The sequence below is a fragment of the Canis lupus genome, chromosome 25 (assembly GCF_003254725.2).
Source record: "Canis lupus dingo isolate Sandy chromosome 25, ASM325472v2, whole genome shotgun sequence".
NCBI lineage: Eukaryota > Metazoa > Chordata > Mammalia > Carnivora > Canidae > Canis > Canis lupus.
The window spans coordinates 20,942,804-20,970,380 of record NC_064267.1 but is presented as its reverse complement, the minus strand read 5'-3'; the positions used below and the strand labels follow the sequence as shown (position 1 = coordinate 20,970,380).

Below are 27,577 nucleotides of genomic sequence, written 5' to 3'. Positions count from 1 at the left end.
ACAACCCTAGCCAGAACTGACAGCTAAGTGGCTACTGAATTCCTGACCCACAGAAATTATGAGATAAGTGTTTGGTGTCTTAACTGTTGTTATGGCCTGAATTGTGTCCCCACCACATATTCATATGTGGAAGCCCGAAACTCTCAAGTGACTGTATTTGGAGGCAGAGCCTTTAAAGAGGTAATTAAGGTTGAATGACACTGTTAGATGGGGCCCTAGTCCAATATGACTGGTGTCCCTATCAGAAGAGGATCAAGAGACACCTGGGTGGCTCAGTAGTTGAGCATTGCCTTTGGCTCAGGGCATGATCCCAGGGTTCCTGGGATTGAGTCCCGTATTGGGCTTACCACAGGGAGCCTGTTTCTCTCTCTGCCTATGTCTCTGCCTCTCTCTGTGTGTCTCTCATGAATAAATAAATAAAATCTTAAAAAGAAGAAGAAGAAGAAGAAGAAGAAGAAGAAGAAGAAGAAGAAGAAGAAGAAGAAAACAACAACAACAACACCAGGGATGGGCACACACAAAGCAAAGGTCATGTGAGAACATAAGGAGAAGGTGCCCATCTGGAACCCAGTGAGGGGGCCCCAAGAGAAACCAACTCTACTGACATCTTGACCTTGGCCTTGACCAAGGCTTCCAGAAGTGTGAGAAAATAATCTTCTGTTGTTTAAGCCACTCAGTCTGCGGTATTTTGTTATGGGAACCCCAGAAGAACAACACAGCTGATAAATTTGGGAATAACCTATCACACAACAATAGATACTAATACACTTTCCCACACCAGCCCCCCAAACACACACATTTTTCCACTTCCATTTGCCACTGTTTCAACAAGTACTGCAAATTAGAAATGTCAGCAATATCTCTTTGAACAGATTTGGTGTTCTGAAACTTGATTCCCTCACAGAGTATGGAAAAGGCTCTGTGATAAATATGTCAAGTGAGAAACAAGTCTTCCCATAAAGACCTCTATCGTTTAAGTGAAAGTAGTAAAGGATGACAATTAGCCTGTGCGTGACCCTGTTTGATCTTAGACTATGAGCATGACCAAGATCATAATAGAAGGCTTACACTTCTAACCCAATGGAAAACTTCAGTCCATTGGAAACAACCACCACCTCCTTCTCTCTTTCCTCAGCAGCTTGTACCTCAGCTATGGATGCTGAATTATATGAATTTGTTAAGCCCTCAACCAACAAACACTTGCTCTTCCAGACGTGTCTCAGTTATATTTTTAAATATATACTTTTTAAATTTATTACAGTTCCTAGCACAGAGAAAGCACTCAGTATATGTTTAGAGAATGACTGAATCCAGAAGAACTGTCCCCTTTAATTCTATCCTCAGGCAGACCTACACCAGCCAAGACTTTAAAAAGGCAGTGCTGAGCTGTGAATCTCCCTCGTTTATCTTATTCCCTCTGGAGAATTCCTTCTGCTGTTGCTCCTGACAAATTCAAAGTCTGGTCTGTTTGATTTCTGCTTCTGATGGTCAGGTAAGCTCTCCCTAAGTTAACTCTTGCCTGTTCCTTCGCATCACACCATTTTCTTCCTTGCGTTGTCTGAACATAATCCTAAGGTCCTGTGCATCCCATTTAGCCCTCCCTCATGGGCCAATTCTCTGCCCTTGTACGTGGCCTCAATCTTCACCCCAGTTATGACTGTTCAGCACCCTCAACCATCTCACCCATCCAACTCCAGGGCAGGCCCAAAAGAAGGTTCAGGGCAGCCCTGGTGGCCCAGCGGTTTAGCGCCTGCCTTTGGCCCAGGGCCTGATCCTGGAGACCCGGGATCGAGTCCCATGTTGGGCTCCCTGCATGGAGCCTGCTTCTCCCCTGCCTCTCTCTTTCTCTCTCTCTCTGTGTGTGTGCCTCTCATGAATAAATAAATTAAATCTTAAAAAAAAAGAAAAGAAAAGAAAAGAAAAGAAAAGAAAAGAAAAGAAAAGAAAAGAAAAGAAAAGTTCAGCAAAGTGTTTAAGGTTGAGAACTTGCATCTTATGACCTGTTGGCCTACATCTCTTTAGCTTTGCTTCCTGGAATTGTGTTCTACTGATTGATGGGGGCAGGGCAGTGGGTGAGTTCTGCTCTATTTTTAATGTCTATAGATATCATAAGAATCACAGACCTGTCCATGAATGTGGTTCCAAAAGCTAATCTTGAGTGTTTTCTTGGCCCAAAACTCCAAACTGCTTTCATCCTTTCCTACCATCAAAGAGAAGTTTAGGTTTCTGTTAAGTATCTGAGGGACTCGAACTCACTAGAGCCAAAAAGAAGCTGCAGTCTCCGGAGTCTACTTACATCTCGTAATGAACCCGGTCTACATTGTATTCAGGTGTATTTAGAGCTTCTTGAACTAATTTCTTAAAACATTCAGGGGCAACCCTTTTTAAAACAGACAATCTAAAAATGATCCTTCATACATTCATGAATTAACTAAGACATAACTTGCCTTAAACATTGCCAAGTAGTTTCTCCAGCCAAAAACCTTCGGAGGCTGAGTACTTTAGTGAAAACATTGTAACCATTCATAATAAGAGCTTAACATTTATTGAGTGCTTTTATAATGTGCAGGCTGCTTTGCACTTAATATGGATTCTCTCATTTAATCCTGCCAACAGCCCTGTGAGAAAACTTACCCACAAAAATGTAACTTATCCCAAGACATCCAGCTGTTAAATCATCAAGTGGGATTTAAACCACTTGAAGTCTCTGAATCCAGAACTCCACCGCCTCTTGGGTTTCATGCAGCTTTACTAATGAAATTCCCTCCTGGTATTTGGCTGCCGATGTAAAGATTTCACTGGGTTATCTCATTCTTTTGTTGCCAGGACCTGGATAAGGATAGAAGTATCTCCTGGACTAATCTACTTCTGTCCCGAGGAGAGCGGTTGGGCAGTATGTCAATTCTCACCCAGGAAGTCTTCAATACACGTTTACTGAATGAATGAAGTCAGTTTGGAATTTGTTAAAAACAAATGACTCTTTTCTATCCACCTAAGAATAAGAGGAATTGTCTCAATATCTTCTCTCATTAAGTGCTCCCATGGAAAACTGTGCATTCCATTTTGGTGACTCAGAAAGATGAAATCACAGAGAAAACTGGGGGCGGAGGGGGCTGCCCGTGGAAGGTGGGGAGAAGTGTAGGAAACAGGGCATAGGGGATCCCTGGGTGGCGCAGCGGTTTGGCGCCTGCCTTTGGCCCAGGGCACGATCCTGGAGACCCGGGATCGAATCCCACGTCGGGCTCCCGGTGCATGGAGCCTGCTTCTCCCTCTGCCTATGTCTCTGCCTCTCTCTCTCTCTCTCTGTGACTATCATAAATAAATAAAAATTAAAAAAAAAAAAGAAAGAAACAGGGCATAGACCCACAGAGATGAGTCTAAGTCTTAAGTCTAACCTAAGTCCATAATGAGGAGTCAGAAAATCCAAGGGGAGGGAAGACGCTAACATTTGAGGAGGTCAGTGATTCTCCCAACACTCCATCCTCACTCTAAAATGTTCAGATCTTGGAGAACGTGATGTCGCAAATCATCTGGGTGGCCTAGGTTGGGGCCTGTAGCTCTGTCATAAAAGGTCAGTATGAAACACAAGTGTCTGCGGGATGTAAGGCGCCAGGGGCTCCGCGGGGGGAGGGGGGACCGCGGGCGGCCCAGAGCGGCGCGGTGCGGAGCGGAGCGGTGCGGAGCGGAGCGGCTTCCAGGCGGGTCGCGGCGAGGAAGCCCGCTGCAGTGGACCAGGGCGGCCAGCAGATGGCGCGCTCGGGGGGTCGCGGCGGACGTCCGCCCACCCGGCACCCTCCACCCCACCCGCCCGGCCACCCCGCCTCGTCCTCGCGGCCACTCCGGCTGCGAGGTCAAGGGCTGGGCTTCTGCCAAATGGACTCAGGCACCGCCCGGGGCTCCGAGGGCGTTGACCCGGGGGGGCGGCGGCCGCGGCGGGCGGCCATAGGCTGCGGCGCGGGGCGGGGGAGCGAGGCGGGCCCTGCCCGGCCCCGGGACCCCGAGGGCCTCCGAGGAGCCCCGAGCGCGCCGCCGCCCGCCCCGGCCGCCTGGGACCCGGCGCCCCGAGCCCTCCTGCACCGGGCTGTGCGGTGCTTCCCCGACCGCCAAGGGGCTCGGCCGTCAGACATGAACTACGCGCGGTTCCTCACCGCCGCCAGCGCTGCCAGACAGCCGTCGGCCATCCGCGTCGTGAGTGAGTGCGGGGCGCCAGGGGCTCGCGGGCTCGGGGCGGGGGGGGCTCTCGCGGGGCCTCCGGGGGCCGGGCCTCCCCCGGGCGGGGGCTCTCGCGCATCCTCCGGGGACTTGCCCCCCTCCGGGTCGGGGTCTCCCTGGGGCCCTCCTGGGACTTGCCCTCCCCCGGGGCGGGGGTCTCCCTGGGGCCCTCCGGGGACTTGCCCTCCCCCGGGGCGGGGTCTCCCTGGGGCCCTCCTGGGACTTGCTCCCCCCCGGGGCGGGGGTCTCCCTGGGGCCCTCCGGGGACTTGCCCCCCCCCCGGGTCGGGGTCTCCCTGGGGCCCTCCTGGGACTTGCCCCCCCCCGGGGCGGGGTCTCCCTGGGGCCCTCCTGGGACTTGCCCTCCCCCGGGGCGGGGGTCTCCCTGGGGCCCTCCGGGGACTTGCCCTCCCCCAGGGGGCCGGGGTCTCTCTGGGGCCCTCCGGGGACGGGGACGGGGCCCGGTGGCGCGCTGAGCTCCCTTCACTCCTTCGCTGTGAGCCCGGCCCTGCGCGCGGACCTCAAACAGGGACAGACTCGGGCTGGAGAGGAAGGCGAGGACTTGGGTGTCCGTGCTCCAGTGCAGCAGGAGCAGCAGTAGAGAGACAGGGGCTGCTGCGGACACGTCCTGGGAAGAGAGGCTGTGCTGCCAGAGGGCTCTTCCCTGCAGGATGAGCAGATGTCAGGCACAGGGTGCAAATGTGTGCGCAGTGGGGAGGGCCTGGTAACTTGGAAAGAAAGGAGTGAGCCCTGCAGCCGGAAAGGCAGGTAGGTGCCAAATGGAGGAGGGTTTTCTGTGATTGCGACCCTCTGCTTTACCTTTGGGATCGCTCTACCTTCTCCATTCTTTAGTTCCTCCACCAGGGAGGTAGGGTCAGAAAAAGCAATTTTATGTGCTTTAGACTAGCATTCTATCACTAGAAATTGTTCAACTTTACAGTTTTTTGTTGACCATAATGCAATATATTGAGCTATCTCTGTTTATGAAAGTCTTCAATGAAAGTGTTTTCTTCTCTTCTGTATTTATTGTAGCTGAGATATTGAGCAGGATGCCGAAATCATTAATTTCCTTGGCTGCTGGAATGCCAAACCCCAACACCTTCCCCTTTAAGACTGCTGTTATCACCATAGAAAATGGAAAGCCCATCCAATTTGATGAAGAGATGATGAAGAGAGCACTTCAGTATTCTCAAAGTGCTGGGTAGTTATCAACGGATAACATAATTTTGTTGGTTTTTTTTTTTTTTGCAATATTCTAAGGCCCATTGATAAAGTAATAAGTAGGTATTCCACAAGTAGGTAGATTTGAGGAAGAGTCTTTAAAGAATAATTAAGACCAATAGGTTTATTAAATGCTTAACACTCCCCAGTGACTGCACCTTAATGGGTGGGGAGACTCAGAGAAGGCTTCTACAAGGAAGCTTGGAGCTGAGACTGAAAAGAGAAAAATGAGGTAGCTAGGGGAAGAAGTAGGTTAGGAGGAAGGAGGAAAAGCAAAATCCAGGAAACAGCAATTTTAATTCTGCGGAGTAATTTTGTAATATGTTCCCTTAATAGTTGCGGACAACTGTGCAAATACTTTGTCCCTCCATTTAGATGTCCTGAATTTTTTTTTTAAGATTTTATTTATTTATTTGAGAGAGGGAGAGAGCATGTACATGGGCATGAGTGAGGGGAGTGGCAAAGGAAGGGGGAGAAGCAGGATCGCCACTGAGCAGGAGCAGGACATGGGGCTCCATCACAGGACCCTGAGATCATGACCTGCGCCAAAGACAGACACTTAACCAGCTGAGCCACCCACACATCCCCAGATGTCTTTCATTTCTTAAAAGCAAGCTGAAACATACTTTATGACTTTGGTTAGCTGGTCTTCATCCAATGATAAAGGGTAATTTATGGAGTGTCTACACATTATACCTTATTAAAGTTTTCTTTGTTCTGTGACCAAAAAGTGTATTGAAATGTAGCACGTTATATATATAAATGATATATATGTAGGTTTTTCTTTCCATGATACAAAGAACTTGAGACTGGATTTCTAGGTAGCCTATGGAAATTTTCCTAGGAGAACAATCAATTGTGCAGTGAGTGCTCTAGTGTAAGAGAAAGAGAATAGGCTTTGGAATAAGAAAGATGTAGATTCATATCTCAGTTCATAATCTGAACTGATTGACTTTATGTGAATTTCTTAATCTCTAAGTCTATTGCTTTGTCTTTTAAATAGGGATATTAATATTGGCAAAAAGCATTTGAGGATTTTTTTTGAGGATTTTTTAGATTGAATGAATAAAGTGACTGGCCTAAAGCTACCATTTAATTCTTGTCTACTATTATTATTATGATTTTTAAAACAATAAATTTGAAAATACATTTTATGCTTTAGAATCCCAGAGCTGTTATCCTGGATAAAACAGTTACAAGTAAAATTGCATAATCCTCCCACCATCAATTACCCAACCAACCAAGGACAAATGGACATATGTATAACATCTGGCAGCCAAGATGGTCTTTGCAAGGTAAGACTGAAAGGACAGGGAACCCCACGTTAAAAATCCAGTATGTTGGTCAATATAGTCATCTCTCCCCTGACCTCAAGAGGATTGTGTTTCACGAATTACTGGTAGCCTATCTTGTCTTACCTAGAATTTTAAACAGGGAACTTAAAGACATTCACCAACCTGATTTTTCTTAAATGTAGATCATGTGGTTAATGTCCCAGAGCTATGAGTCATTAAAACAAGATTCCTATTAAGGAAGTACTCAACTCCTGCCAGAAGCTTAATGAGCACTGCTTAATTTCATCTGGCTCAGAGATTACATTTTGATTTATATAGTTATGACATTTCGGGATGATTTTTAAATTCTTTAGAGGGTAAATCCTGAAATTCCTGAGATGAAACATTATTCCTTTGTATGCTTGCTTATGTAATCATCTCTGCTTGCCACTGCTTCCATCGGTCTCCTTCTTGGACATGCTTCGTAGATCTAGGTATGTCTGCCTGACTTCTCTCTGGGTTAGTTCTCCTGTTGTCTCCCTCTTACTCTCTGTGTGTCTCTTTCTCTCTGTTACTCCATCCACCTCTTTCCTGGGTTCCAGAGAGTCTACAGACAGACATAACCACCACTGGGGGTTCTCACAAGAGACTGCACCAGTGGTTCTCAGTTTCATCTGTTTCTTTTTTCCTTTCTTTTTCACAAATAGTCCTATAAAGATTCTCTATATCCAGACTTCACATCTAGACTAAAAAGGACTCTCATTTATCTTAAACCAAAGTAGTTTTGTTTTTCTTTTCATGAAAATGTGAAAGCTGCAATCCAGTTAGCTTTAAGGAATTTTAAATTATCATTACAGAATAAGGTTTTGAAATAAGAATATAATTTTTCCTCCCTCTTTCTGTGTTTAATTGGAGAAAAAATGGGGATTAGCTACTGTTTGAGTAAAGAGAAACATCTGTGATTCCATAGATTAATTAATATGAAAAAAGTTCTTTTTCAATTAAATTCTGTCTTTCTGTCTTAAGAAGGTATACTATGAACTTTTTTCCAGAACAGTGCTCAAGACAGTTTCTTCTTTATCTGTCACAATCAGTCATAACAAAGGAAGATGGCATAGATGGCCAAATACACCAATAATGCACTTATAGACATGCTTATTACAGAGGCCTTCATGGGAATCTGATTTACTCTTCCTTCCACTTTGTTCTCCAATATAGATATTATGTTAAGCACCTGTGTCTCTGTCTACCTCTCTTAAACAATGCTACCAGATAACAACCAGCCCCTCTTTTCATCTAGGATATTTGACATTTTCATGTCCTTTAATTGACGGGGGAAATGTCTGTGTAGGTTTTCATTTAATTTATTGACAGTGAACATGCCACCCAAGTGATTTGTTTGGTCCTAAGATGTCCTGTAAAGCCTGGATCACTTAGAAACTTTTCAGAGCAGCGTAGTATTTGTTATAAAATGCCAAAAACTCATAAGGAAAAGATGAAGGGAACATCATAACCCAAATCAGGAAACAAAAGTCAGAACATCTGCTTCAGAGGAGCCTGGGTGGCTCAGCGGTTTAGCACCGCCTTCAGCCCAGGGTGTGATCCTGGGGTCCCGGGATCGAGTCCCACATCAGGCTCCCTGCATGGAGCCTGCTTCTCTCTCTGCCTGTGTCTCTGCCTGTGTGTGTGTGTGTGTGTGTGTGTGTGTGTGTGTGTGTGTCATGAATAAATAAATAAAATCTTTAAAAAAAAAAAAACATCTGCTTCATTTGATAACGGCCATACTGTTTCTCATGAGATAAAGGTTGTTAAAGTGATAGGAAGGAGGGGCTCAGACTGAGGATCGTGACACACCACAAGGAAAGAAAGGATGATTCCATGAATTATGTAAGATGTCATCATAATAGATCCGTTTGATTTAGGCTAGAAGCAACTATTGCCTAGATCATGTTGTCTGCAGAATCTCCTCTAAGATTTGTCAAGCCTGTCTTACCTAACCTCTAAATATTCTTTAACATTGTTAACCTTCCCAACCTTTCTAAAACACTCTTCACTGGTTCTCTCGACACCTCATTGACCCAATTGGCCTGCCTTTGCAGTGTCCTCATCTACACATCCATCATTTATCAGAGTTCCTCAAGGCTCAGTCCTCAAAACTCTTCTCCCCTTAGCCCATATACTTTCCCGGGATACTTCCACTCACACCCATGTGCTCGATCATATGCTAGTAACTTCCAAGCTTCTTCCAAATCCATGTGTCCCATCTGTCCACCTGGCACCATGACAGGATGTTTAAAAGGCATCTCAAACCAAAACACACTCATCACCTTGTCCATCGGAGAGAGACAACTTTGTGGTTCTGTTTTTCAGTGAACAGCATCACTCCCTCCATCTGTCTAGTTCCATGGCCAGAAATCTAAGAGTCATTCTTCATGCCTCCTCTTCCTCATTCCCCTATAATCCATAATTGTGTTCTGTTGGTTTGGATTTCCTAAGTGCCTCTCAGTTCTCTCCAATTCCATCATCACTGTATGTCATGCTACACACATATCTCTTCCCAGAACTGCAGCAAAAACATTCCAGGTGACCCCCCAAATTTCCCAGACTTTCCACATATATTCTCACTCATATTTTATTTCATATTGAAGCCAGAATGATCTTTCCAACATGCATATCTGATAATGTGACTCCCCCCTTCCCAGCCTCTACCTAAAATTCTTACTGTCCTCATGTGGCTTGAATACCTGCATGGTATTTCTCTGCCTATTTCTGTCTAATCTCACTCCACCCTCCTCTTTACATTCCTTTTCAGGACACAGAATTCTTCCAGTTTCTAAAACTGTACCTATTGTCATCACCTATTCCAACTCATAACTTCTCAATGAAGGCTTCCCTGAAGGCCCAAGTCCTCCTACAATGAGCCCTTATAACATTGTGTGTCTATACTTAAGCACTTACCATTGTATTTTAAGTATACATTTATTTGAGTGATTATTTGATTAGCATCTAGCTTTTCCATTGGACTAGTAGCTCCATGAAGATAAGAACCATGTTGCTATGTTTGTCATTTTGTCTCCATACCATGCATAGGCTTGGCTTATAGTAAATATTTAATAAATTTTCAAAGAAGAAATAAATGAATTTTAGGAGCCAAACCAATTATCTTACCCTAGAACAGAACTTGGGAAACTACAGCTAGAGAGCCAATTCCAGCCCTCACCTGACTTTGTAAATAGAGTTTTATAGGAACCCAGCCACACCCACTGATTTATATATTGTTTTTGGCTGTTTCTCACTATACAGGCAGAGATAAATAGTTGCAATGGAGATATTATGGCCCACAAAATATGTACCATCTGGCACTTTACAGAATATTTGCCAACTCCTACTCTTGAATCCTAGTGAGCTCAAACTAACAAGGGATTCAAAGAATGGAAATAATATCCAAACTAATCTGTGCTTCTTTTGTTAGGTGTTTGAAATGATCATTAATCCTGGAGATAATGTCCTGCTAAATGAACCTATTTATTCAGGAACACTTCAAGCTGTGAGTACACATTTTTATAAAAGGGCCTCCTCTTTCTTATAATTAATAAGAAGAAAACATTACACCTTTAGAATTATCTGTCCACTGAAAGATAAAATTGTATCTTCCATCTGTAAGCAGGAAAATATTAAGTGGCATAAGCAAAATATGTTAAATGTACCCTCTGCTTTATACATGTCCTTTTACAAAATCTATGTTTATAGGTGCTGAAATGAAGCTGCGCAAAATCACGTCCAGCTTTCTTAACATTTCACTTGAAATGCAACTTCGTTTACAAAAACTTATTTTTCATAAGTTTTAATAATAAGTATCTTTAATAAGTATCTTTTATTACCATATGTCTAAGTACAGTCATGTTATATGTCAATTTAATATAACTGTAAACCAATATGGTATAATTAGGGCTTTCCACTCCAGTATTAATAGGACTATAATATCCAGAATCAGGAAAGTGATCATCTGGCTCTGCTGTGTACTAGTCAGAACACATCTGAGCTATAGGTTTGTTTGGGGCACAATACTTTAGGATTGCCATGGACTGATTTGTGCGTGTTCTTAGGTTAATAGAACTGGCACCAAAGGGTGGAAACTATGGGGAAACTATTTCAACTCTGTATAAGAACTTCCTAGCCATGAGCCTTACTTCACTCCTGACTCCCTAAGAAGGTAAAACACTGCCCATCACTGCAGATACTCAAAGTTGCTCAGTAGTCATTAACACAAGTGTTAGAAAAGTAATTCTAGTTTAAAATAGGGGAATGAATGAGGTGAACTTTATGCTCTGTTGACTCTAACTTCACAGATTCTCTTTTTTCAAGTTTAATATTATCTTAAAAATTAATATATAAAGCAATTAGTCTTCAAGGCATGTTTCCTCAAAATTAAGTAGAAATAAAATTGATACCATTAAAAATGCTTTTCCTGTGAACAATCTGAAAAGGAAATTAAGAAAACAATTCCATTTATAATAAAAGCCAAAAGAACAAAATCTCTGAAACCTAAGAAAGGAGGTAAAAGAGTTAGTTGTACATCAAAAACTACAAAAGGCTGCTGAAAGAAATTAAAGAAGACCCAAATAGATGGAAAAACATCACCTAATCATCAATTGGAAGACTTACTATTGTTTAAATGTCAATACTTCCAAAGCAGGATGCCTGGGTGGCTCAGCGGTTGAGCGCCTCCCTTCAGCCCAGGACATGATCCTGGAGTCCCGGGGTTGAGTCCCACATTGGGCTCCCTGCATGGAGCCTGCTTCTCTCTCTGCCTATGTCTCTGTGTCTCTCATGAATAAATAAATAAAATCTAAAAAAATATATATATATATACTATCAAAGCAAACTACAGATTCAATACAATCCCTATCAAATTCCAGTAACTTTTTTTGCAGAAATAGAAAACCCAGTTATCAAATTTATATGGGATTGGAAGGAATCCAAATAGCCAAAACAATCTTGAAAAAGAAGAACAAAGTTCGAAGACTCCTATTTCCTAATTTCCAAACCAACTTCAAAGCTATAGTAATCAAAATACTGTGGCACTGGTATAGGGATAGACATATAGACCAGTGGAATAGAATTCAGGTCCAGAAATAAATCCACACATCTGTGGTCATTTTATTTCAACAAGGGTACCAAAATCATTCAATAGAGAAAGAAAAATCTCTTCAACATAAGGTGCTAGGACAACTGGATTTCCATATGCAAAAGAAAGAAACTGGATCCTTGAGCCACATAAAAATTTGACTCAAAAGGATCAAAGACCTAAATGTAAGAGCTAAAACTACAAAATCTTAGAAGAAAACATAAAAGCAAATCTTTGTGACCTTGGCACTAAATTCTTAGATATGACACCAAAAACACAGGCAAAAAGGAACAAAAAAGTAGATAAATTGTACTTCATCAAAGATTAAAAACTTGTGTGCATTGAAAAACGTTATGAAGAAACTGAAAAGACAGTCCACAGAATGGGAGAAAATATTTGTAAATCACATATCTGATATAGACTTAATATCCAGAACATATAAGGACCTACTATAACTCAATGACGACAACAACAAAACCTAATTTATTTTTTTTTTCAAAACCTAATTTAAAAATGGACAAAGGACTTGAATAGACATTTTTACAAAGAAGAAATACAAGTAGCGAATAAGCACATGAAAAGATGCTCAACATCATCATTAATCATTAGAGAAACACAAATCAAAACCACAGTGAGATACTACCTTATACCTACTAGGACAGCTATTCTTTTCATGTAAAGTAATAAGTGTTATTTTACAACAAGCCAACAAGTTTGAATATGAGGAGAAATTGGAACCCTTGTACATTGCTGGTGGAAATGTAAAATGGTACAGCGGCTGAGGAAAAGTTTGTCAGTTTCTCAAAACATTGAACATAGCATTACCATGTGACTCATTAATTCAACTCCAAGTCTATACCCCAAAAGAACTGAAAACTGGAGCTCAAACAGATAATTGTACACAAATGTTTATTGAAAGCATTATTCATAATAACCAAAAGGTGGAAGCAACTCAAGAGTCCATCAACAGGTGAGTGGATATAAAATGTGGCGTATACATATGCTGGAATATTGTTCAGCCATAAAAAGGAACAATATTTTAACACACACTACAACATGGATAAACTTTGAAAACTATGGCCAACTGAAAGAAGCCAGACACAAAAGGACAGATATTGTATAACTACACTTACTTGTTTCTTAAATCTCAAACAGGCAGATTCAGAGCCAGAGAATAAGAGGTTACTAGGGCCTGGGTGGGGGATGGGTGGGGGGATGGAAAGTTATTGCTGAATGGGTAAAGATTTTCTGTTTGGGGTGATAAAAAATTTTGGAAATCAATAGTGATGATGGATTCACACATTGTGAATGTGATTAATGCCATGAGCTGTACACTTAAAAATGGCAAAATTTTGGGGGCGCCTGGGAGGCTTAGTCAATTAAGCATCTGCTTTTGGCTTAGGTCATGATCCCAGGATCCTGGGATCAAGCCCCAAGGCAGGCTCTCTGCTCAGTGGGGGAGTCTGCTTCTCCTTTCCCTCTGCTCCTCCCCCTTGTGCTCTCTCACTCCCTCTCAAATAAATAAAATCTTTTTTAAAAAGGCAACATTTTTGTTATATATCTATTTACCACAATAAAAAACTAAAGTAAAATCATTCCTTTTTCTTAATGGTTGGTTACTAATTAGTAATTATTTTACTAAACTCCTTATATGCCTATGAATATAAAACCACTGTTAGTATAAACAGCATCATGCACACACACACAAATGTTTTCACATACCCAGACAGAAACCCTGTGCCAGGCTATGAGGAAATTTGCTAGTAAGGATTATGTGTTTTTTTGTGGCCCAGTATTAATTTGTTTATTCATGGTGGATGTACTTTTTTAGCCTAAGAACTCTTAAATTCCTAAGAACTCTTAAATTTGTCATAAATTTGTCTGGATTATTCCCACTTAGTTCATGATTCCACATTTGCTAAAAGAGTGTTTATCCTTTGAAAAATTTTTCGTCTGAGAGCCTCACTCAATTATTGTTATTTCTGAAGTTCTAATTTTTTTCTTTAAGTTCATCCAAGAATAAGATTCCACAAGATTTTTATAAACTTACGTATGTCAATAAAAATAAAAATAAAAATAAACTTATGTATGTCCATAAGCAAGGCCACTACTTGTGATTTCAGGCTTAGCCTTTGGTAAATATGAAATACTTCCATCCTCCTGGGTAAGCTTCTGCCCTTTTTCCCTCAATGCCCTTCACCCCCTGGCTTCCCTGACCACAGTCCTAAGACCACCCTGAACTTCTCATAATGTGGAGTTAATGCAGGGGGGCCCCAGACTCTGCTCTTGTTAGAAACTGTTTCTAATGTGCCCATGCTATACCACCTGTTAAATACTTTGAATATCACCTCTGCTTGTAACTATTTTATTAGCATAACAGATTCTTTCTATGTTTAACTTTATAAAAAAAAAGCATTAATTAATAAATATCTACTTTGTAAACCAGTTCTAATTATAATTCCAAAGATGATTCAAAAGAGGTTAGGAGATGCTGTGTAACAAATCTCAGTGGCTTGTGGCTAGGAAAGTTTCTTTCTCCTACATTCTGCATATCTACCAAAAGGCAGCTGCTGCTCTGTTCAATGTCATCTCAATCCCAAGCCCCCAGCTGATAGAAGCAGCCTCTGTCTGGAACATTGCCAGTCAATAGTCAAGGGAAAAGGAAAATAGAGAACCACAAGCTGGATTTTAAAGCTTCTGCTTGGAAGAAACACACATCACTTCTGCTCACAGTTTATTAGCCAAAGCAAGACATATGGCCAATCCTGACATATAAGAGAAAGGAAGTATACTCCTTCCTCTGGGAACCAACAGGGGATATTTTTGAACAATAATGGAATCTACCAAAGGATAACAATAAAATGAGAACATACAACCTCAACCTCAAGTATAGAGACGAGTGCAGGTTTATATGTTTAAGGGGTATAAATGGTAACATTCTTGGTTAGTATAAGAAGAGCCAATGACACATTTTGTAATCCTGTCTGAATCTTGGGCTTTTTTTTTTTTATTTGTGCTCAACAGCTGAAGCCCCTGGGCTGCAACATTATTAATGTTCCCAGTGATGAATTCGGCATTATTCCAGACTCCCTCAAAGAAGTCCTTTCCAAATGGAAACCAGAAGACTCCAAGGATCCCAAGAAAAACACCCCCAAATTTCTTTACACTGTACCAAATGGCAACAACCCTACAGGAAACTCATTAACAAGTAACCGCAAGAAGGCAATCTATGAGGTATTTTAAAAGAATGTGTTATGCGGCTATGTTCTTGTTTATTTTTGACTTTTGAGAAGAGTACTGTGCAAGCTCCCTTTCTTATTTCTTTTTATTACAAGGAAGGTAATTTTAAATAAAAGGAATTTATTAGTAATTTTTAATAAAAAGATTCATCTATGCCCAAGGTCCTAATAAATTGAAACACAAGAAAGTACTCCATCCTTTGTTAACTATGAGATTTTTCTTTTCCTTTAATTGATATTTTCATTAAAAATAAATAGGATTTTTGACCTAATGTTAAATTTTATGCAGTTATTTAATCAAACTTGGGGTTTGATTCATTATTTTATATTTATATTTTCAACTTGTCTCTTCTCCTTCCTACTCCTTAACATTTTAGGTTACAAAGAAATTTTTCAATATAAGAGACATGCTCTTTTTGTCAATTCTCTTTTAGGTACCTGACTATGATGCCTAAACTTTTCACTATAAACAATTTTTTAAAATATCAAACACATATCTAGCTATACAAGAGTCTTTGAAAAATAAGAGAAATGTACCTTTTGTAAAGTCTCTTTTATGTACCAACTGTGCTGCCTAGACTTTTGCTACAAATAGCTTCTTAAAAAATAAGTACCAAAGCCATATTAAACGTAGAGAATGTGCAGTAGAATCATAAAGATATCAGTTTCTTTCACTCATGTATGTATATATGTATACACACACACACACACACACACACACACATGTTTGTGTCAAAATATTGTCTTATTTTTCACATACTCCAGAGTTCTGTCCTGAGTTCTCTTATTTACATCCTACAACTAGAGAGTCTCATCCAGTTCTATGGCTATAAATTCCCTTCTAAATAATAGAAATGCCTTTCCCTTGAACTCCAGACTTCTGTATCCAACTTCTCCATCCAACGTCTCTTTCCAACATCCACCATTAATGTCTGATGGTCATTTCCAACCTACAATGGCCAAATAGAACTCTTGATTTAGTCCAGTCACACCCAACCTCCAACCCTCCATCTCTGTAAATAGTCCATGAACAGTCACCCTTTATTCCTCTCTTTCTCTGTCTCTTCCTCACACCCCCGACAGCCAGTCCATCCTATGGATTCCACTGCCAAATGGATCCAAATCCACCTCTTTCTCTATTTCTCTCCTCTGCCCTTCCCACCACCCATCTTCCCAGCCACCACCTTCCTTTACTGGTCTACTAGGATAGTTTCCTCGATGGACCCCTGCTACATTCCACTCTCAATCTCCAACCAGTCTTTCTTCACACAGTAGCCAGTCATGTCCTTCAGCCCCTAAAATATAAATGTGAAGCCAGTCTCATGGTCCTCCTGGTGCAGTCCTCTAGTGGCTTCCCTTTGCAATTAGAATTCAAATTCCTTCATCTGCCTCACAAAGCTATGTGACCTGCTAGTCTGTTCCCAAGCCTTATTGTCTCTTCTCCTCCTTCTTGCTGCAACCTATTTTGTCATTCTGAGCTCTTGTGTTGTCAGGAAGGGCTCCCCAATGAAATAGCTACCCTGTCCTCCTCTCTGTCTCTCAGATATCACCCTTTATCACCCTGCCTGGCCCCTAAAACCTCTTGTTTAATATTTCTTGTCTTCATTATCTATTAGATTATATATAGTGTCTTTCCCAGAACTTAGAATGTAAGTTCCATGAGAATAAGAGCCTTCAGTGAATGCCTTGCTCATCTCTTTATCCTCATTGTCTAGGACAAGAGGCACTTAGTAGCTTCTTGAGGGAATGAATGAATGAATGCATGAATGAATGAATCAATACAAAGAATTATGATTCCAAGTGATTTTCAGCTTAGTTCTTAAAAATTAAATATCCTACTTCAACCATTTTAGCTTGCAAGAAAATATGATTTCCTCATCATAGAAGATGATCCTTACTATTTTCTCCAGTTTAGCAAGGTAAGTGATGATGTGAACTTATTTCACAATTAAAGGATACATTGTAAGTTATTACACTGACTTGACTTTAGCCTGGCTGCTGAGTTGGAGCTAATCTACCTTTACATTAAAGTTAAGTAAAATTGTTAGTAATTTTCTACCACTTCAATCTTTAGTCTTTCAGTTTTATCATGGAACTAATACTTCTCATGTCTGGTATTACTGCTCTTTCCAGAAATGACTTACTTTAAAATAGTAGCTAGCTCACTATAGTATGCATTTGGGTTCCCAGAGTGAGTCAGGGCTAATGGTCTTCTCAAACTCCAAATCCTAGTTCATAGCTTATTAAACATCATATGAAGTAGGCTTCGTTTTGGGTATCAGCTATAGTCTCTTGGCAGTGGCTGACTGGAATGATATCTGAGAAGAATTTGAAAGCTAAGCCTGAACTTAAAGAGAAAGAGGGTCGTGCTCAGTTAGTGATGTCCATTACAGAGAAGGCATTACTGGCAGCATGCCACATATTTACCATTCCTGTCTTTGAAGACCTGGATCTTACCAGCAGAATAATGTATTTTTAGGATCTTTTTCACTATGTATACATGCCACTTTTCATGATCATGGTCTCCTAATAGCAGTAAGTGGTACAGATTCTCAGTGCCCGGTTCTCAAAACTAAACACTGTCTTTATTCGCCTCCCAGGGCTGCAGAGAACATATGCTTGGTTTCAATGCTCCCTTTAAATCTACTGAAAAGAAACAAAAACTCTGGACTGTTCTATATGGTTTGCTGAATATCACATCTACCTACCTATTCCCTACCCTTAACATGACCTGGCCTCTTTTCTTGTGTGCATATACTTTTCTTTATCTTTTTTTTTTTTTGCATATACTTTTCAAGTAAATATTGAAGTCAATATTGCAGTATGACTAACTTTCTCATCTTGTTTTATCTTTCTAGCTCTTCTAAGGATCAGCATTCTCTCTCTAAACATCCTAAATGCTGCTGGCCCTCTTCATTTTGATCTAATCCAAATGAGTTTTTCTCGAATCCTTCCTCTAAATCTGTTAATCCTGAATCTCAACCTTTGAGTGAGATTTTGAGGAGGGCCTATTTAAGGTTTCTCTAAATTCATAGTAATAGCATCTTAAGCAAATGAGTAAACTCTTCTGTGTGTTTTTGACAGAAAAGCTGTGAAGATAGGCAGGTACTCATAAAAGAACACGCAACTCGGTTTCTTATTCCATTTTAAGACTAAGGTAACAGAAAAGATGGTTGTGCTGCTGCTATCAGAATTTATGTCCTCTCCATTTCCTACACAAAATAATTTTTCAGTCACTCACAGTGTTCTCAAAACAACAATATGTATTTTTTTTCCATTTCAAGCCCTGGGCACCAACATTTCTTTCAATGGATGTCGATGGGCGAGTCATCAGAGCGGACTCTTTTTCAAAAGTCCTCTCCTCTGGGTAAGGCCTTGTATCTTACCTTAGGGCCAGATCTAAAAAAGATAGGTTGTACCTGGGTATTTTTTAGTCCAAATAATTCTCATTTAAGACACTTCTATTCTTACTTACCTTAAAACATCAGTTTGATTATTAATATTAATATATGCCTTTTCTTTCTTTATCCATCTCCAGTAATCAAAGATATTTGGGCATTAATCTAAAGTTGTAGTGGGCCTGGTCAGGTTTTGGGTTTTATATATGAAAGAACACATTTTGAAATACTTGGTCAGACTTGCATTCTATTTTAAACATAAGCTTAAATTTAAATCTGAATTTTAAATAATAAGTAGCTAATTTTATTAGAATATTTTAATTGTCTAGGCCCATTTGTCCCCAGGTCACACCTGTCTTACTAATGAAATCAATAAAGTGACGTGTATTAATTGTTAACACAGTATTGGTATTGTGCCTTTGCTCTTTTGTAGGTTGCGAATAGGGTTTATAACGGGTCCAAAACCCTTGATAGAGAGAGTCATTTTACACACACAAGTTTCAACTCTGCACCCTAGCACTTTTACACAGGTAAAGACAATGTCAGAAATAAGAGGTATTTGGGGTTTCTTTTTAAGAAATCAAAATAAAAAGTATGAGATGTTAGCGAGAAAGACTGAGTGAAGGTGGCAGGAAGGGAAATCACTGATACTGAATCTCTAGTACCAATATGGGCTGAAGTAAAAGATCAGATACCTCAGATGTTTACTCTAAAAGGCAAATGAGAATTAAATTAACCTGGTGTTACTTTGCAGCATAGACCAAATTCCTTGAGAGAGAGGGTATCTTATTCATCCTGTGTCCCTAGCATCTATCCCAGGAACTCCATAAAAACTTTGTTGAACTGAAGAAAATGGAAGTGAGCTTGGCGAAGTAATATAACTTTAGCTTCATTGTCCTGGAATCCGTAATGAGCATAAGGATTCAACCCTGTTTAGTGACTCCTTGTTTGACTTCATTGCACATGTGCTAAAGACACTAGTTGTTATGTATTTTAGCTAAAAAACAATAAAGTAAAATTAATTTTAGAGAATGTATAAAACTCCTCACAAACTTCGAGAAATTATTGGATCCATCGCTAAAGCAATCTTAAGAATCAGATCCTAAGGGTAGAATTGATTCAAAATCAATAGAAAAAGAAGACTAAGGCTAGGACACTTGATATTGTACATTCCATAAAGTACAAATGTCCCCATATTTTGTCAAGGTGGGGATTTTTTTCCCGTATTTTTTGTGTCCTATCAACAAAACTTCGCTATCCATTTATAACATTTAGAACTTCTATTTTATATAGAAAAATCACTGAAAATATTACATACTACATATCTATTATATATATTTTACATTTAAAGAAGCAATATAGTATGCTAACTAATGGCATGGGTCTGAAGCTAGACAGTCTAACTTAAATCCAGGCTGTCTATGACTAACTGTATGACCTTGGGAAGGTTCATTTAAAACTTGTGCCTTGGTTTCTTCAGTAAAAAATAAATAGTAATCTAATATTAATATACTAATGTATTATAAAGGTTTCTGGCACAAAGCAAGTACTATATAAACATTTGTTATTTTATTGTCATTGTTAATAATTAACATTTGTTATAAATCACTGTGTAAAGCTTGGTTCAGCTTGTGGTGGTTTACAGGTAATCAAGAATGATTTGCTTTTTATGTTTGGCAGAAAAAAACCCACACATTTTAAGAGGGTGAACCATGACATTTGTTATTGTCTTTTCTCTCTTAGCTTCTGGTGTCACAGCTTCTACACCAATGGGGAGAAGAGGGTTTCCTGGCTCATGTAGACAGGTATTGCATGCTAGTTTCCATATTTTACTAGAAATAGACTTCCCTTTATTAATTTTCAATAGATTTATTCCAAAATAAAGGAAAAAAATGCAGTGGTAAAAAGTTTGCCACCAGACAGGTCAAATAAACATGCTCTATTCCCTTTTCAATCATTCAACATTTTAATCAAGATAGAAAGCATATTCTTAGGGTACCTGGGTGGCTCAGTCAGTTAAGCATCTGCCTTTGGCTCATGTCATGATCCTAAGATCCTGGAATGGAGCCCTTCATCAGGCTCTGCTGAGTGGGGAGTGAGCTTCCTCTCACTCTTGCTCTGTTGACTTTCTCTCTCTCTCTCTCTCTCTCTCTCTCTCTCTCTCATTTCTCAAATAAATAAAATCTTAAAAAAAAAAAGAAAAAAAAGAAAACAGTTTCTTACAGACTGGACTCCAGAGCCTTCTGGTTTTTTCAATCAATGAACTAACAAACACATGCTTTTCATTGTTTTCATCTTCTAGGGTTACTGATTTCTATAGGAACCAGAAGGATGCATTACTGGCAGCTGCAAACAAATGGTTAAGTGGTAAGTGGAACATACATCCTATCCTGTGATAGTCACTAGCACTTTTATGAATGGGGGATAAACAGTCCATAGTTAGTGTTAATAATATTGCAAGAAAAGTAACAACAGTCCAGGAGTATTCTTGTCAAGAAATGTTACTCTATAAGTAATATCAGAAGTAACAGTCTGCAAACCATGGCACTGTTCTATCTCTACTTTGCCTGTCTGCTGCAAATAATCTGTGGTTTAAAGGGTGGGGTGGGGGAAGACCTTTTAGTCTAAAAATCAACTAGCAATAACTTAAGCTAAATGATGCCTATACTCAAAAGGTTTTAGAGTTACTTCAGAATTTCCCCCAAACAGCAGAGGAATTGTCAAATGGTATGCTCCTTTTTTAATTAGACTACATAGAAACAAAGTAATACTATCTAAGTCAGTACTAGCTCATTACAAATTATTTGCCTTCTAATCATTAACATCATTTATCTAATAATGCCTATTGCTAATTTGCAGGATGATTTAATTTTCTGTTAATGAATTACATGATTTTAATCATATCATTAAAAAAGTTTTTGGTGTAAATAATAAACAAAAATTAATTCCTTATTTCTGTCATAACTTGTTCCCTATAAATTCTTGGTAAATATAGAATTACCAGTTTATTTTTATTATTTATTTATTTTTTTAGAATTACCAGTTTAATAAGAGTACTATTCCTCCATTTTGTACAGCAGAGTTAAAGAAAAGTTTCTAAACAAAAGCAAGTACTAAAAGATAATTAAAATGAAAATAATTGTCTTTCCTTCTTGGCTTCTCTATCCTAATACTCAATGAAACAAAAAGGCTACAAATACATCTGAAGTTCTTGAATTTTAAGTACTTCTTTTCATAATCAATCACATTATAAAAACTAATCCATCAGACTTCCAAACTAATACATAAATGACAGAATTTATTGAAGCACTGGAAGAATCTAGAAGGAGTCGAAGAATCTTCTGTAGTTGAAAGAGCCAGAATTGGCTTCGGTCTGGTTCTAACTAAGGGAAGTAGACACAGGCCTTAGATTCTTTGCACTACCCAAGACTGACTGAAATTGGAAATATAAACATGAGTCTCCCTTCCTCCCTTCACTCCCCTCTCATTTTTTTTTTTCCCCTCTCATTTTTAAATAAACTCAGAACATCAATTTTCAGGGCTCATAGAATTCAGTGTTTTAAAAATGCTGTCCCCGAAGGGATGTTTTTGGACATTCTAGTTGACAGTTACTAAGATTATGTCATTAATTGGTATATTTTCTGTCATCAGAAATGGCTTTAGCAGATATTTATTCTCTTCTTTGGTTTGTAGGTTTGGCAGAATGGCATGTCCCGGCTGCTGGAATGTTTTTATGGGTTAAAATTAAGGGTATTTATGATGTAAAACAAATGATTGAAGAAAAAGCCATTCAGAAAAAGGTAAAAGATATGGATGGAACTGGAGGGTATTATGCTGAGTGAAATAAGTCAATCGGAGAAGGACAGACATTATATGGTCTCATTCATTTGGGGAATATAGAAAATAGTGAAAGGGAATAAAGGGGAAAGGAGAAAAAATGAATGGGAAATATCAGAAAGGGAGACAGAACATGAGAGACTCTTAACTCTGGGAAACGAACTAGTGGTGGTGGAAAGGGAAGTGGGCAGGGGGTGGGGGTGACTGGGTGATGGGCACTGAGGGGGGCACTTGATGGATGAGCACTGGGTGTTATTCTATATGTTGGCAAATTGAACACCAATAAAAAATAAATTTATAAAAAAAAGAGAGGTAAAAGGGTAGAGTTATACTTTTTCTTTAAAGTGATTTTCATTTAAAAAAAAAATTTATTCAGTTTATTCATGAGAGACACAGAGAGAGGCAGAGACACCTGCAGAGGGAGACGTAGGCTCCCTGCGGGGAACCTGATGCAGAACTTGATCCCAGGATCTTGGGATCACGACCTGAGCTGAAGGCAGACGCTCAACCTCTGAGCCACCCAGGTGCCCCTAACATGATTTTTCACTTAAAAATGAAGAGTTGTTTATCATTGCCCTCCACTCTAACCCATAACAGTTTAATATCAGATGTCATCTCATATTTCTATATCTTACATTTCCAATTATGTTACCTTGTTTTTAAAATCATAATAGTTTTTTGAGTTACACAGTAATTCTTCTGGTCTACATTAATAGAAATAGAGTCATTCATCTCAGCTACTGGTTAGTTTAATGACTAAGAGCAGATGGTTTTTTTCTCCCTGATTAAGAAAGTAAAGCATGCTAGCAAACTTGGTAAATTCATAACAGTATAATGGAAGGTTTTTAAATAGCTCATTATTTCATCACCCCAATTTTGTGACCATTTGTGGTATATTTGCTTTTTTTTTAAAAGATTTTATTTATTTATTCATGAGAGACACAGAGAGACAGAGACACAGGCAGAGGGAGAAGCAGGCTCCATGCAGGGAGCCGAATGTAGGACTCAATCCCGGGACTCCAGGATCACGCCCTAGGCCAAAGGCAGGCACTAAACCACTGAGCCACCCAGGGATCTCCCCTGTGGCATATTTTCTTGAAGAGCTTGTCTATATGTTGTATTTTGTCTGTGCAGTTATTTTTCATGGTTAAAATTACACAGAAAAGTTTGTGTCCTGTTTTCACTTAAAATTGGCTGTAAGTATTTCTTTTAGGATTTTCTTTTTCTCCTTTCATACTTAAATCTACTTAGTTATCATTCAAGGGCATTAATTAAGATGGGAAATCTAAATATTTTTTCTGTGTAGGTGTATAGCTGTCCAATTTACCTAGTGGAGTATCCTTTCTCCATGAATTAATTCTTTTGTTACATTTGCCAGTCTTTTATAAACACTGAAATCTGGTTCTAGGGTCACTTTGTTTTGAAGCAGTAAGTATGAGGGAACAGATTGTGTTGATGCTGGCACAGGACCATGCTAGTGCACAAGAAATGAGATTGTGTGGATGCTATAAAACTGATGTCTGGAGGTCAGACCTGGAGGCCGTCATGTGTCCTCTCTAACCACCTTACTTGAGGGCAGGAATCATGCTTTATTCATTGTTCTAATCCTACCAATTCTACATTGTAGGTACTTAGTAAATACTTAGTCAAAAAAAAAAAAAAAACATTTTAGTATAGTAAGTCAATTTTACATTTTCTTTGCTTTTCTGTCAATGCCATTATCATCAGGATCATTTGATAAATGGTTACTTGTATGGATCTCTGAGGTAGATACTAAGGATATAGACTTTTGGACTTTCTTATATTTTTTTGGTATACTCCATCTAGCCCATGTATCCTCTTGCATGTAACCTTAACTTTTTCTAAATAATCTCCACTTTACAACTACAACCTTAGCCCAATTCTGGTCATCTTATAAAGAGGTTATCACTACCCTTCCTTCTCTCACAGCTCCTTGCTTGTAGTGCACCCCCAATATTTTCTACTATATTGGGAGAAGTGATAGTTTTCATTTTATTGTGCATCAGTACAGAAACCCATCTTCTGCTTTGAAATCTCTTCCCCCAGAATGCCCCAAATCATTTCACTCCCAACTCACCTTCTTTTAGTGGACAGTGCCCAGATTTATACCACATAACAAGAATGAATACTTTTGAATATCATGATCACACTAAATTATAATCTCAAAGACCTAACACAACCAAAGTTTATTTCTGACTCACATAAAACTTCCAAAGATGTGATCTGCAGGCAAATCTGCTCCAACCAGTGGATCAGAGACTCTCGTTCCTTCCTTCTTGTTGCTATTGGTCTTCAATGCATGGATGCCACAATGGCTACAAAATGGGAAAAGCTGATGATGGGTCACACTTGCGGAGATTTTTATGGGCAAGGCCTAGAAGTTGCATGCATTACTTCACATCCATTGGCTAGGATTTGGTCATTTGCCACACATAACAAGAAAAAAGCTGGAAAACAGAAAATATTCATACACCCAAGAAACAGAGGAAATGGGTTTCACAATCAGTGAGTCATCTGCCATAATGCTCACATCAAGAATAGCAGTTGTTCCCACTACCTCTGTCTTGACATACTTACATAACATTTTTATTCATTCACGTTATGTATCAAATTTACCTCCTTTCAGTTCTTCGACTAGACCAATTTTCTTCCCCTCTCAAGGCCTTTTACACTATCTTCTCCCTAAAATACTCTTCACCCACTTTTGGCTCGGTCAACACCTACTTATTATCCAAGTCCCAGCTTAAAGCCACTTCCAAATATGATAACTTAAAAATGGTCTCTCATTGTTTGACTTTATATTACTTTCCTAGTTGGCTAACCATTTATTCATGTTTATTACCCTCTCTATTTCTTTTATAAGCTGTCCTTTGCCCATCAAAGCTAGAATATTAGTGTTTTTCTTCTCAGTTTCTGTATATTATTTATATGAAGAAGATGAAGTACTTGCCATATTTACTATAAACAGTAATTTTTTCCAGATTCTGTGCTTTTATTTTAGGACATAGAGACATTTTACATAAAATTATTTTTCTCATGATTTTTTAAGTTGTTTTTAAATGTAAAAAGTCTTTTCCCACTCTGAAATTGGATATACCTACATTTTTTTCTAGTTTTTATTTAATGCTTATTCACTTATTTTCGATAAACTTTCTTAGGTATTAATGCTTCCTGGAAATGTTTTTTACATCGATAACTCAGCTCCTAGTCCTTACTTCAGAGCATCCTTCTCTTCAGCTTCTCCAGAACAGATGGATATGGTGAGTACAATATTCTCTTTAGAGTAACACTAGATACCAATTCTTTTTGGGGGTGCATGTGTTCATTTTGTGAGTTATAACATTATTTAATGTCCTCTTAAGTTTCTGAAAAATAAGTATCAAGTGAGAAGTCATGAATTACTATTAAAGACATATTTTAATGATAGCAAATAGACAAATGCATGAGACCAAGTTGGAGTTAAATTTCATTGTCTTCATGAATTGTTTTCAGACTTGCTGAACAGTGTGGGAAGATTACTGACATATAAGAAAACTTCGTTCCTTCCTTCCTGGAATTAATACGAGCTAAATTCAGTACAAATTCATGAAAGCCATTAATCTCTTTCTCTGAAGGAAAATATATCAGCAAGAGTCAAATGCAATAATATTCTTAAATTAATTATAGTCTGGGTTTAGCCAAAATAACAAGAAGCAAAGAAACAAGTTCCTAAGGACTGCATGTCTGGGACTCCAAATAGAAGAATCATAAACTGAACAACACCATTAACCTCGAGAAGAGTCTATACTTGCCCTTGCAGATGGACTGGTTCTTGATGTTCTTTATTTACTTGCTTTCTCATCTCATTAAATATGCTTTTCATAAGTTGTCTCTTGTTTTACATATGAGGAGAATTAGACAATTGAAACATACAGAATGCATATGCAGGTGAATGATTATATGAGAAAATATTTAGTGTTGTGGGAAAAATGGAAAATAATGATCTTAAAGGCTTAAAGAACAAATAAAGTCCTGGGAATCTGATATGCTTATAGCTACATATATTAGTGGACATTGATGGCATCCTCCTCAGATTAAAATGATGTTAAATTTGACTTTTCATTGCCTTATGTTAACCTAAGATTAATACTCTGTTTGAATTTTTTAAATTATCGCAAACTTTTCCTAAGTAGCATCCTAATGTCATTCATTTTTATCTCTTTTCTATTTCAGGCCTTCCAGAGATTAGCCCAACTTATTAAAGAATCTTTATGAAGAAATCAAACTATGAAAAAATCAAACTCTTTCATGGATTTTTCAGATAAATTATTTTTATGTTTTAGCAAGAAGAAATGATTATTGGCATTAGACTTACAGATTGGATTTCAACAATCATGTCATGTCTGTAGTAATTGTGCCCTTAAATTCATCAGATTGACAAAATATAATCCACTTATACCTTTTGATAAATTTTCACTCTGCAAAAATCATTTTCTCCTGGATTTTATTATAAATAACTCTAATTGCTTTCTGATTTCCCATAAACTTTCCTTGAAACATTTTACAATAAATTATTTTGAAAATGTAAGAAAATAAATTCAGAATGGTATATGAACTCTTTCTATTTTTAGAAAAATTTAATGAAATCTTACTGGAAAATTTGTTAGAATTTGACCATTATAAATGATTATCAGTAAGAGTACCACTGACATTATGTTGTGCCATAGAATCCTTTTAAAATAAAATTCTGAAATTAAGCATACCTAAAGGCATTAGGCCTATTAATTCTAAATAAGGAAGAGAGATATGCTGATAGCTACATATATTAGTGGACTTAGAAGAATTTGCTACACTGTATTTTCATAATACTACACAATTTACAAAAACACATTCTTATCCATTACTTAAATCTACTACACCCCTTTGAGGTACTTAGGCAATACTTTTTAATGACTTTCTCACTTTTTCACATATTTTTCTCATCTGATTATTAATGTATGCTTATTTAAAATTTTTCAAACAATACAGTCAGTATAAGCGATAAAGTAAAAGCTACCTCATTATCTCATCCCCAGTGATAACTGCTGTCAGCATTTATCATCCATCCGTTTATTTTTATTTTTTTAAAAGATATTTATTTATTATTTTTTAATTTATTTTTTATTGGTGTTCAATTTACTAACATACAGAATAACCCCCAGTGCCCGTCACCCATTCACTCCCACCCCCCGCCCTTCTCCCCTTCCACCACCCCTAGTTCGATTCCCAG

At 38.8% G+C, this 27,577-nt stretch overlaps 1 protein-coding gene across 4 annotated transcripts; it reads left to right on the top strand.

Annotated features, from left to right (window-relative positions):
* The first annotated feature begins 3,974 nt into the window (after window positions 1-3,974).
* AADAT (aminoadipate aminotransferase) lies at window positions 3,975-26,905 on the top strand. 4 transcript variants are annotated; one of them, XM_035716362.2, is made up of 13 exons: window positions 3,986-4,192; window positions 5,244-5,412; window positions 6,595-6,727; window positions 10,179-10,253; window positions 14,859-15,068; window positions 16,927-16,992; window positions 18,358-18,440; window positions 18,905-19,001; window positions 20,215-20,276; window positions 20,774-20,838; window positions 22,165-22,271; window positions 25,488-25,589; window positions 26,542-26,905. In XM_035716362.2, exons 1-13 carry the CDS (start codon window positions 4,126-4,128, stop codon window positions 26,581-26,583), a joined length of 1,278 nt encoding a protein of 425 aa, XP_035572255.1. In that variant the 5' UTR covers window positions 3,986-4,125; the 3' UTR covers window positions 26,584-26,905. The 4 variants fall into 4 exon arrangements, with proteins under 4 accessions (XP_035572265.1, XP_048957296.1, XP_035572255.1 ...); XM_049101340.1 differs by lacking the exon at window positions 3,986-4,192 and adding an exon at window positions 4,867-4,979; XM_035716372.2 differs by lacking the exon at window positions 16,927-16,992 and having other exon boundaries at window positions 3,975-4,192.
* The last annotated feature ends 672 nt before the right edge of the window (window positions 26,906-27,577 follow it).

Coding starts and splice junctions, on each gene's coding strand:
- AADAT (XM_035716362.2), top strand. CDS start 4,126: ATGAACTACGCGCGGTTCCTCACCGCCGCCAGCGCTGCCAGACAGCCG. Junction 16,993..18,357: donor ATTTTCTCCAGTTTAGCAAG/GTAAGTGATGAT, acceptor TTCCATTTCAAG/CCCTGGGCACCAACATTTCT. Junction 25,590..26,541: donor CTCCAGAACAGATGGATATG/GTGAGTACAATA, acceptor TTTCTATTTCAG/GCCTTCCAGAGATTAGCCCA.